At 42.0% G+C, this 12,474-nt stretch overlaps 1 protein-coding gene and 1 long non-coding RNA gene across 2 annotated transcripts in view; both read left to right on the top strand.

Moving 5' to 3' along the window:
* The first annotated feature begins 360 nt into the window (after positions 1-360).
* Positions 361-12,474, top strand: part of RapGAP1 (Rap GTPase activating protein 1) — a 103,109-nt gene continuing 90,995 nt past the window's right edge. The window contains exon 1 of the mRNA XM_015180336.2: positions 361-812. Coding sequence (XP_015035822.2) covers positions 481-812 — 332 coding nt within the window. The 5' untranslated portion in view covers positions 361-480. The remainder of the gene's footprint in view (positions 813-12,474) is intronic.
* LOC117183976 (uncharacterized) lies at positions 2,064-12,430 on the top strand. Its single transcript, XR_004469111.1, has 2 exons — positions 2,064-2,446; positions 12,396-12,430. It is a non-coding gene; the product is annotated as an uncharacterized lncRNA (long non-coding RNA).

The following is a 12,474-nucleotide window of genomic DNA, read 5'->3' as shown; positions in this document are numbered from 1 at the left end:
AGTTGTGCCTCAAAATATTCTCTGGAAATATGCTGAGCGAACGGAATCGCACGGCCTGAGTAATTATTATTTATCGCTGGGGGAAAAATCGCATTAAATGCAAAACGAAAGAAATAATTATACTGCAAGTGCAAGAAATATAAGTATTTTAATAAAAAAAAAAAAAAAATGTGTAAAAAACCACAGCAATAAAACGTGCGAAGCAATAAATACAATGGAAAGTGAAACGGCACAAAAAGAGAGGAAGATCTCGCGCGAGAGAGAGAGAGAGAGGGAATGCTGAATGCTCCAGATAGCGCCCATTGTACTGGGGGAGTACTATGGGGCTGCGTTCTTTGTTGCGCCGTCAGTCTGAAAAATCGAATCGAGCGCGACGCGACATCGAACCGTGGAGCGGGATTAACGGGAGTGATGATCCAACGAATTTTGGGTTAGCAAAAGATCCGAAAAGTGGCAGAAAGCAGAAGGGAAACTGGAAGAATGAGCTCCTACAGGACCCTGGTGGAACATGGAGCGCCGCCGTCTCTCCTCGCTGGTGGCAGCGACATCTCGCTGGCCTCTACTTCGTCCCCCAAGACCCTCCATCGCATGATCAAGTACTGGCGCAACAGTTCTGGCAAGATGCCAGGACTCCGGAAGAGCGAGAGCTTTGCGGATTACAGGCGACACTCCTCCAACTCCGGCCTGGGAGTAGGCGGGGTGGGAGGAGGAGGAGCCACTGGAGCGGGAGGAAGATCGAGCACCCCGAGCACGCGGTACCAGCGACTGGAAAGCTGCGACAATGTTTGCCTGCTGGCAACACCAACCACAAGGTGAGTGCCACGGCACAGTGGGCCCCATTGTGCATAGATCTTTGAAGTTGCAGCTGCCGCCCCCTTAAAAGTGGGGCGACACTTGCAGCTGCCGCCCCCTGGCCACATTTGCGTTTATCTTTGGGGGGGGGGATGCTGTGCTCTTATCAGCAGAGGCCGCTGATAAAACAAGTGCAGCACGCCGCCGCAAACGCTGTGGATGCTCTCTGTGGTTTGTGGATGCCATTTGGTGGTTTGCTTTGCTCTGCCACTGTGTCTGTGAGAGCAGAGAGCGCGGCGCTCTCTCGCTGAACTTCCAGCTTCCACAAACAGCAGGCGTCGGCAGACAGCATCCACAGCATAAGCGCGTGGTGGAGCATGGAAGTTGTTTTTACACCAGACCACAAAATTTTGATGCCAGGGCAGGTTCATATATATTTTATTTATATAAGTTGCTAAGAAATGTATTTAATACAGTCTTTATTTGTTTTCCGATTGGAATACTTCTATAAATACAGAAAATAGTCATAGATTCTAATGGCAAACTTGAATGAGAGTGTATGTGTCTGATTTCGATAGAATTACATGGAAACACAGTGTAAAATATATCATAAGTAAAAGAATTGATAAAAATCCACCCATGCCCCAGCACCAAACACTCTCAAAGACCAAACTCTTTGTTGCGCAGTGTAACAAACCAACTGTTTATGTTTTTATTCCAACGAAAGAGCGCGAGAGCAAGCATAGCTATCGCTCTCTCTCTCTCTCGCTGGCGTCCGAAACAAAACATATGGAGCTGGCGCTCCATAACGTCTGTGCTGCGGGCTGCATCTGTGTGGGTCCCATGCCGGTCGTTCGATTTGTTTTTGTTATCTCTTTCGGCAGCCGAGCAGAGCAGCGGTAAAAGCGTGCCGCCGACGCTGCCGCCTTCTGCATACTTTTGGGGTGCCACCACCGACCGCCCCCTTGCAACAACAGAGACTATGCAAATATAACTGCATTCCTTCTGGTGGTGGGGGGGGGGGGGGTGAGGGGACGCGGGCGGCTTTTTGGTATTTGAACTGAAAATTGTGTTTGCTTTTTGCCTAATGCGGGCCTCTGTCACCCCTACCCCCCCACCCTCCCAACGCAAACAAACTGCGCGCATTTGGAATGCAACCCCCGCCTCCGAACATGCCACAATGCAGCAACAGCAACAGCCACCCACACAACACCCGACACGAAAAACAGAGACGGAGGCAGCGGCAGCGGCAGCGACACACACGAACACACATTCCTTCCAGTGCCAAGAGAGAGTAAAAGCAGCGCTCTCTGAGAGACCGTTGTGTGGATTCCATTGTGGAACCTGAAATCTGAGCTTCGTGCGCAACGTAGCTTTGCGGCCCCACGTTTGTACCGTTTTTCCCGTCGTGGCGAGTGGAGCTGCTCTGGTCTCCCATTTAAATGTGTGTGACGTCGTCGTCGTCGTCGTCGTCGGTGTTTTGTCGTCGTCCTGCGTCGCCACGAGTCTGCGTCCGAGTACGAATCGGAGTCCGGCAACGGCTTTGGAGTCCGCTACTCCCTACAGTTCTAACGGTACTTCAAAAGCAGCAGCAGCAGCAACAGTTGCAACGCATGCCGCAGCAGAAAGCAGCGGCAAACCAGCAGCAACAAATGTAAGCCCCAAGCCAAAAAAAAAAAACAAAACAAAACAAGAATTCGTATATTTTTGGCAATCTCTGCGAAAGCGTGAGAGTGCGTGCGTGTGTGTGTGTATTATCACTGCACTTTCGTGATAGTGACAAAAGAAGCGTCAAAAAAAATCGCGTCTTGCGAAAGTGGAGGCGCAGCAAAATGCCAGCACGTTCCGAAAAACGAACCAAAAAATAAAAAGTGAAATTCGACAACAAATAATACTGTAAATAATAATTGTGTGTGCATAGAAATTACAATTAACGGCGGCAGCAGCCAAAGAGGAGGAAGACCTGCCAAACGAAAGTGTTTCCAAAGTGAAATTTCAATGCCTCATTTTTTTTTCTGTCGTGCAATTCAATTACAAAATGCCATTAATATTAAGTGATGGAAAAGGATAGAAGGATTGAAAGAAGTGAGAGAATAACATAATCATGGCAAAACAAATGTCAAACGCAATTTACAAAAGAAATCCACAACAAAAAAAAAAATAATCAGCCGCAAAACGGCTCTAAAAAAAACCCAAACAAAACGCACACAAAAACCGCGCAAAATAAGAAATAATTTGTGAAAAGAGAAATAGCTAAAAAACAACAAAAATGCAGAAAATCTCTCTCTCTCTCTCTGTCTGCCTCGATCGCTTTGCCGGTTTGTGCGGTTGTTGTTGCGGTTTTCTGATGTTTCGTTCCTATTAGTAGTGTTGTTGCTCGAGAAGGAGTTTGGTGTTGTTGGAGGCGTTTGATAGATCTCAATTGTGTTGTTGTTGTTGTTGTCTCCTGTCTCAAGCTGCAGTTCGATTGATATGCGTCACGCATGATTGTTACGTGTTGTATCCCATTGAATTCGATCTCCCCGATCGTAATCGTCTCTCTTTCTCATGTGATTTATGTGCAGGCTATGTGACACGATTATGCTTATGACTGGGAAATGGGCAAGGGCCGTCCAACAAGTGGGAAACGGCACAGGCTCGAGCCTCGACCGTGTGTGACACTCACTTTATGCCCAAAGCAGAAGTTGCCTCATAAGTCGCTATGAATCACAAAAAGTGAGTGCCATACAATCATTTAAGGGTATTCCGACAGGTCTTTTTGTCTCTCTTCCACTTATCAGCGTTTATTTTTATTAGGGGTTGAACGATGCCACTCGAAGATCATGAACCTGAAACGAACAGGTTTTTTCGGTTATATGGGAATAATGTAGTATATGTAATGCATGTGTGATAAGGCGGGATCCCAGAAGAGGGGCAGAAGGTTTTTTTGATTTATTTATAGTTCCTCCGATGCCACTCGATGTGGGGATAGGACTCTCTCCTTCTATAACAGAAAAGAAACAACTTTTGCTTCGCTTTTGGTTTTTTTTCTTCGCGTTTCCGCATTGCAAAAAATGCAAATTAAAATTCACGCACTCCACACCCCCCCTCTCCATCTCTCTTTGGCCGTCCTCTTTGCCTTGTTTGTTTGTCCCGTTAGCTGACAATGTTGCACCCGTGGATGCTTCTGCTTTTGCTTTTCATACCCTTTCCGGGAGGGTCTTTCCTTTACAACCCAAAGAACGAAGAAATCCAACAAATTTAAACCAAAATCTGTCTACAAATCCAACCTTTTTCCTCCCGCAGGATCGTGTTTCTATATCATCTGGCTTTTATGGGAAAAATACAGGCTTTTAAAAAGTTTGCCTTTGGGATATCCATATGTATTTCCTGTTAGAGTATCTGCCCATCTTTAGTCTCTTGTTCTTCGGCTGTTATCAAGCCTGTTGTTGCATCTGTTGTTAATATGCATTTGCCGGCGGCGTGGCGCATTTTGTGGCAAGAAGCAATGAAAAATGTGCAGAGCACGTGAATTTCTTTTTCGACTTTTCGAAACGGGTTCTCTGGCCTGAAATGATTTCAGTTTTTTTCCTCCCCCCCCCCCTCCCGTCTGACTGTTGTTGTTGTTGACTTTTCATTTTCGTTAACATTTTTTCTCAATTTTTTGTGTGGAGGGGAAAGGCGTTTCATGGGGCAGTATCCAAGGTGCAACTGGCAAAAATATTTATTGGCCAAAAGTGTGTGGTATCTGTGTGTGTGTGTGTGTCGTGTGTGTGTGTGTGTGTGTGTGTGTGTGGCTGCTGTATCGTGTATCGTTCGGCACCAGCTGCAATTTGTGGAATTTCTGAATTTCAGTGCTCCGGAGAGATAACGGGGCATATGGGTTCTGTGAAGAGTTTTGTTTGTAGAAAATCGCCAAGAGAACTAATGATGGGGGAGGAATAATTACCATTTTGAACCAATTGAAAACTGAATTTTCAAGAAATTTACGACTTTTGAATGATTTTATTTAAATTTTCTCGGAAATTATGGTTTTTTTCTTATCGTTTGACAATAAATTTGATAATTATATATGTATATTAAATCGATTAAATGTGAAGTAGTTCTTGCTTATGGAACATAAATGCCTCTGAAAATTGTAATCCTCTTTCAAAACGATCATCCAAAAGCTCTTATCCAATCCCTTAAGGGTATTTAAGCTTTGATTAAGCTCTTTTGATGCTTTAATCATCTCCCTGATTCTCCTGTAACAATCTGTCCCACTCCTCCTCCTCCTCCTCTTTCCTTTGTTTCCTTGTTGTCCCGCTTGCACTTTTTCCTCATTCCCTCGATTCGTACATATATTTTTGTTGCATTTTTGGGTTAAAAAGGTAAACGACAGCTCATCAAATATTCATGCGAAAGAGAATGCCAAGCAGAATCTGAGATAATATTTGGGAGTGTTTGAATCGGATGTCAGATGTCCGTTCAAGATGACAAGAGAAAGGGGTTGCGGTGGGGGGTGCGGGGAGCTGTAGTGCGAGGCTCAAGTGGCATTCCATTCGAGACGGCGGCGGCGGTGGCGAAATGTAAATGAACTCGAAAAGCAAATTGGCCTTGTCCCCCGCGCACATGAAGATGGACGATAATAACAGACGGCAGGAGAAGAAGTGCAAAGAGAAGAGCACAAAAATAGCCACAAATAAAAGCACAAAAATAAAGAACGAGCGAATACAAAACAAATGGAGAGAAAAACAGCTGCTTTTTGGGAAACACACAGAATATTGTGGTGTCTCGTCTTGTAACTCTTTCTTTCCTTAAATCTTTTGCTATCTGATGACCCTCCTCTGTTCGTTCTTCTGCCTTTCCCTTGTCCTGTCCCTTTCTGTGCTTCTGCCTTGTTGCCCCATTCATCTTTTGTCGCTGTCTGGCCCATCAATTGTCTTGTCATCTGCCTCCCGTCCGCCAGCAGCTCTCTCTCTCTCTCTCTGTCTCCCTCTTTGGCGCTGCCCACTCGAGGGTTCAAGTTGAAGTGCAATCCGCACAAAAGCTAAGCTCAGACAGAGACAGGGACAGCGAGAGAGTGCCAAAAGAGAGGAGAGAAAGAAGAGATGGAGAGAGAGAGAGGGCAAAACCTTGCTGTGTCATTCGCCCTGCATTGATTTTGGATTCTGGCCTGCACAATTTACCGTTTTGCCCATGCGTTTTTGTTGCTTTTTGTTCGGTGTCTTATCTCGTTTCGGTCCCTCTTTCCCCCCCCTCCCGCCGCCCATCCTCATCGTTTTTGTCTGCAGAGAAAACACACGCGAAATTTTATAATAATTTATGGGGCGTGTGCCGTCGCGCCGCTTTCGCACGATGGGACGCATGGCGATGGCCCAGTGCCAAAATCCAACAAATGGAAGGGGGGGGAATAGACAGAAGAGAGTGGAATCGAGAATGGAAGAAGGCAACGGTTAATGGGAATGGGGATTGGGATTAGAAGAAGCTAAATGATGAGTGTGTGTGGGGGGGGGGGGGGGGGGGAGAGGAAAGGGTAAACACTCTTCCCCCTACGCATACACCTGCTCCTCCCTCTCCCACTCTCCCTCTTTCTATACTTTTAATTGCTCCATATTTTGCCATGACCATGGGGGGGATTTTTGTTTACGATCTGTTTACACCTGTGCGAAAAAGAAGATAAGCAAAAGAAAAGAAAACAGCCCCATCCAGAGCAAAGCAAAAGCGTTTTTCGCTAGAAATTATGAAATTAATGTATTTTTCTCATATTTTTATGGGCTGTTATGGGATAATTATTATCACAGCATACGGATAGGAAGGTCGTCGCGTGGCACAGATTGGACTTTGATGTTTTTCTTGTTTACTTTGGGATTAAAGGGAAAACTCAAGAAAAACAAACTTGCAGTATGGAAACATAATGTTTTCAAGGTCATGCCAGAGGGTGCGAACATGCTTAAGAAAAAGGGGTGCCATAAATATGTTTTTGAGGGCGAAATGATATGATGGGGGAAATATATTTGAAATTTCAAAGGTTATTGCCAATAAGGCAGTATTATGTTACAATACATAGGGCTTAGATATTAAATATGGCTTTTAGGTGGGGTAAAAATGATATTCCAAGGGAGAAAAGATATTTTTCAAACAATTTTAAAGTTTATCAGTACTTTTGGCGCCCAACTGGAAACTAGATATATGTTTATGTCTGGCTACTCCATAAATAAAGTTTTTAAGCAATATATGCTTTGCTTAAGGAATATATGTATGATATGACATGTGATTATAAGAACTACTTTCAACAGAAAAACCTTTGTTTTTACAACATTTTATAAGTATCTTACTTCAAAACTTAATTTGAAAGACGATTAGGAGGGAACTGATGGAAAACTGATAGTTATTCAAAGAAATTCTGCATTGGTTTATAGATAAAATACCCCTGAGAACACAAAACCCCCGCCACAGGTGTTCTTATAAAGAAAGGTGTCTACCAATACATAACCAGTCTCAAAATTCATAAAATTCTCATTTAAATATCAGTTAAAACCAGAAATATCTCTACCGATTCTCCCCCAATGGACATCCAGAGATGTAGGAGCGTGTGGGGCAGGGCTTTCAAGGTTGCAGAACCGTTCAAAAACTGACTAGTGAGGCCCAAAAAATTTGAAGCTGATTAGATAAGATACAACATAGCGAGAGATACAGCCCACCCACCGAAGCAGAGACCACAACAGAAGTCACAATCGATTGGAAAATTCCTCCTAAAAAAGTTGTTGCCCCAAACAGCGGCACAGCCAGAAGCGACAGCTGTTAACGTTTGTTGCCCCGATGCGAAATGGAGCCGCCCCAAGATGGGTCCCAAATTTGTTTACGAAATTTGTCGTAGCATAAATATTTGAACACGTGCAACGCACACAACGCGGCAACAGGCAACAGCAGCAGAATTCTCAGAGTAAAATGTGAAACAACAAACGACAGACGCGACAGACGCTAGACGACAGTACGACAGTACGACAGATACACGACCGCCTCTATAGGGAAGTGTTCTGTTCTCTTGTACACGGAAATGGAGGAAAGTCCCCCAGCTTGGAATTTGGCCAAAAATGCTGCCGGATGTTGCTTAGAATTTGGTCTTTTGGGGTTTTTCCTGCTCAAAGGTGCAGCATTTTCCCTAGGAATATTTATTTATACGATAAGAAAACCTCAATCTTGCAGGTTTTTGATAAGGAAATGCTTTCAGTTTTTTGGTTCTTTGGTTTAGTGTCTCAATTGAGTCACAGAACACAGAATATTTTTTTAGTGGAGAGATTGCGGCTCGTAAATGACGTATCGATATGGTTTGGGGCATAAACCTACTAACTGAAATCTGATTGCGAAACGTTGACGCAACATTTGTTGGCGGCCCCACAATTTATGGAAAGGGAAGAATGGTAAATATTTAAGGGGGTTAGCGAATGTTTGAGTATGTCGAGCACTTGACACAGTTATCATTCGGATAATTGTGGAAATTGGGGCTACGATAAAATGATATAAGGAAAGAAAATGATATAGAAGCGGAACGGAGTGAATCATTGATAGGGAGAAAGTAAAGGAAGCAACCCACAACAAAGTATGATTAAGGAAAAATGTTGGAAAAAATTCTAGAATTATAGTAGAAATAATACCAGAAAAATACTAGAAAAAAATTCAAAAACGACTAGAAAAATACATGTGATAATACCACAAAAATTTCAGAAAATACTAGAAATAATACCAGACCATATTCAGAAATTATTCGAAATAATACTAGAAAAAATACAGAAAACACTAGGAAAACTATAAGAGTAATACCAGTAAAATCATAGAATATACTATAAATAATACCCAAAAACTTAAACCAGAACAATATCAGAAAATATTAAAAGTAATACCAGAACAAATACAGAACACTTTATAAAAAATACCAGAACGAATACAGAAAATCCTATATATAATACCAGAAAAATCATACTAATAGTACCAGAAAAATACGAAAATTCTAGAAAAAAATTCAGAAAAAATACAGACAATACAAGCAATAGCAATAGATAGAACAAATACAGAAAAATATGGAAATAATACCAGAAGAAGTTCAGAAAATTCTATAAATAACACCAGAAATGTGTCGTAGTCAAAGGACAGATTTTTACCGAGGAGAATGAGGACTGATTGAGTTATTGAAATACAATATTCAGTCTACAAATACCACCACACATAATTTTCAAAAGTATTTTGTATCTTTTACGACACTTCATCTTCCGTAATGTATCTGCATATCTCTCTCTTGTTGCTTCATTAACTCAATCATCCGATGGGTTTCTGTAGAACTTGCAACTCCGCGGATCACAATAAATCAATAATAATAAAAAATGGAAAATTCCTAATTGAATGAACAGCAGAACAGCAGAGAACCTGCAAAATGAAGAACCTCCTCTAAAAAGAGAAACAGAATGGGGGACCACCCACTGGGCGGTGCACCCCATCGTCCCACACACGCACACAGACAATTCTCTTGAGTCTCGAATCTGCTCTGATCTCTCCCTCTTTTTGCAATCTCTTGACATTAATTTGAATGAATACAAATTTGTATAGATATTTCTTATAATTCTGTTGCTGTTGTTGTTGCATGCCACCCCATAAATGGATGTCGTCGTCTTGTCGTTGTCGTTGTTCGGGGGCGGCGGTGACTGCGGCCAAGCGGCTGAGCGTCTGATTTAAATAAATTATTCTATATGCGTTTTTATAATGCAACAAAAAAACAAAAAAAAAAGCAAACCGCGAGGCAAACAGCCGCCCCATTTTTGTATCTTTTTTTTTTGTAGCTGCAAATTGTTTATGTCTATGCCACGTAATTCAATCTATTATGATGTATCTTTTTTTTATAGCACCTGAATTGTTGCTTTTTTTCGCATGCGGAAATGAGGAATTTGCAACCGCGTAACGGAAGTTGCGTGTTGAAAAAAAACAAACACAGATAGAGATACAGATACAGATAGAGGCAGAGACAGTGGGGCGGAAAGAGGGATTTGTGGCAGCTTCAACATTTTGATTGCTCTTAATACGATTTTACATTGGGTAATTGCATTACAGCGACAGCAAAATGTATCTGTATCTTTGACCGTGTGTGTGTGTGTGAGCTGCAAATTGATGTCTGTAAATGTATCTGTGTATCTTTCAGCAAATGATTTGCCAAATGTTGCGGAGAAGATTTACAGATTTAATGCGAATTTGGGTCACCGAGGGGGTGCGGCCATTAGGGGCGTAGATGCGGTAATGTATCTTTGAAATTGGCATGAAAATTAAGTAATATTTGTGGGCAAATTAATGAGAAAATCAGGTTATGTATTTTGGCCAAGAGATGGCGGCATTTTCGGGTCGTGTTTTCATAGAAATTACTAAACCAATTAAATGTGGTCCCACATATGTATGGGTTTATCTTTGCCTCTGGCCAACCTTCAGTTTGGCTAATTTTGAATGCAGCTTAAATGGTATTTGGTCAGTAATTGAGTTGATATTTGATTGCTTAAGCTCTAACGGATGGGTTCGGCCATGTTTTCAGATGGATTAATAGATTAAGATACATATTTGAGGCATAGGATACATTAGAAAAGGTTTTTGTCGAGGCTTAAGTGCCTTAAACTAAGCTATTTTGCCTTTTCTTGTGGAATATTCTGAAAATGAGTTCAAAGTGTATTTATGCAGCTTAAATTTAGATTCCTATGGATTTATATTGTATCTACAGATACTTTTAAAGCATTTAATCTGAGAAACACCATAGAAAATGTTTTAGTATATGAATTTCAATTAATATTTCTTAATTTTTCTACTTAAATCTGCAAGTTCAATGAATTTTTCTTCGAATATCTGAAATTTAAATAGCCATAAATGGAACAAATGAAGTTATCGTTGTATCTCCAGATAAAATACGGCATAAAAATTCTAGTAAAACCCTCAAAAAGATTTTACTTCAAGTAAAACTTCAGCATTCATTGAACTATAATCGGAAACTAAATTGGAAACTAAAATTCTGAAGTGTATCTGTTTCCTAGTACCAATTGAGTGCGTATCTTTCCAGAAATGATTTATCTGAAACTTAACTGGCCATGACTGCATGCTGTTATTTTAAACCGTTAGTTCAATGCCTTTTTCTTTGAATTAATAAAGTTCCATCAGTAATAAATGCGTATCTAACGGATTGCATTGTATCTACACTCAAAATATGGCATTAAAACTTACTTAAAGCCGAATAAATGTTATTTTTCAATTGTTTTATGTCCTTCTATTATTTATAAGAGGTAGTTAAATGTTTAACTTGTTCTACTTTGTATCTGATGGATTGCGTTGCATCTACAACCCTTAAGAGTAGTCAAAAGTATCTTTTTGCTGAACCTACTGTTCGAAAGTATCTTTTTTAGCTGAAAAGTAGCCGAAAGTGTATCTTCCACTCTTCATTCTGTCAATTTTCACTGGCAGTTGGCTCTCATACCCCCACTCCAAGCCATGGTTAAGTAGCTTCTGCTGTAGGCCCCCTTCACCTCAGAATATCTACCATTCTATGGTATTTTCTTTAGTAAACCTCTCAGAAGAGGCCCCTTGCCATCCCCCATGCCCCATGCCGCATGCCCCGTCCTTAACCATTCAGAACAAACTCTCGTAATGTACGCACATTACCACTTAAGCGAGAGGTGGTTGGCCCTTTCATCGTCGTCATCATCCACCTGACAACAGAGCGAAGGCACTGAGGCATGGGGCATGAGGCATGAGGCAAGGAATTGTGTGGCATGTGGAACTGGGGTCCAAGTTTATGGCGGTCTCTGCTGCGATGATGGCCAGAAGAAGATGCCTTCAGTCAATGCCGTAAATCATAAATCATCGTCGGAGGCGCACACTTGGACACGTGCCACACTGCCACTGCCACTGCCACAGGCACAGGCGCAGGCACAGGTCGCTCTTGCTCTCTTTTTGGGAGGAGGCATAAGCCAATTGTCAGTGGGGCAGGTTCAAGCACACACACACCCACCCACACAGAGAGAGTTTTCTCTGCCGCTTTATGAGGGTTTTCCTTTTTGGGTTTCCTTTTCCTTCTGTTCTTCTGGCTTTTCCTTTGCCACATGTGTCTCCGTTTGCACGCATTTTCACGCGCTTTTCCACGCCTCGATGGGCAGGCTTTTCAGCTTTTTTTCTTCAGGCATTACTTTTTAATAACCATATACCCCCCCCACCCCCACCCAACCCTTCTCTAATGTTTTTCTTTGAGTGATTTTCTTTGTTTTTCCAGCAGAAGTATTCTGTTTTTTTGTTAGAAGAAGTTTTACGACCATAAAGTTATTAAATTTCCATTCTTTTTATTGCGAAAAGCGCCAAAGGGCGGGACGAAGGGAAATTAGAGGTTTCCCAACCATCATAAAAGGGGAAATTCATTATGGAAAATGTGTGGGTGGGGGGGTGGTGGGGAAATGTTACGGCCGCTCAAGTGACCAATGAAAAAGCGAAGGAAAACCTCCATTGAAATTTAATTAATCGCCGGAAAAAGGCAGAGGGAGAGAGAGAAAGGGAGAGGGGCAGAGTCGGACACTTGATCTGATTTCCCAATTGAATTACCAACGGTTTTTCTCCCCCCCCTCCCCCACCAGGAAAATGTAAAGTGAAAAAGAGTGAAACTACAAGTGAAAATTAAAGGAAAATCTTAAGAAAAAAACATAAAAGAAAAAC

The sequence above is a fragment of the Drosophila pseudoobscura genome, chromosome 4 (genome assembly GCF_009870125.1).
Source record: "Drosophila pseudoobscura strain MV-25-SWS-2005 chromosome 4, UCI_Dpse_MV25, whole genome shotgun sequence".
NCBI classification, from domain to species: Eukaryota; Metazoa; Arthropoda; class Insecta; order Diptera; family Drosophilidae; genus Drosophila; species Drosophila pseudoobscura.
Note: the sequence above shows the minus strand (reverse complement) of the source record. Positions and strands in the feature narration are given on the sequence as shown.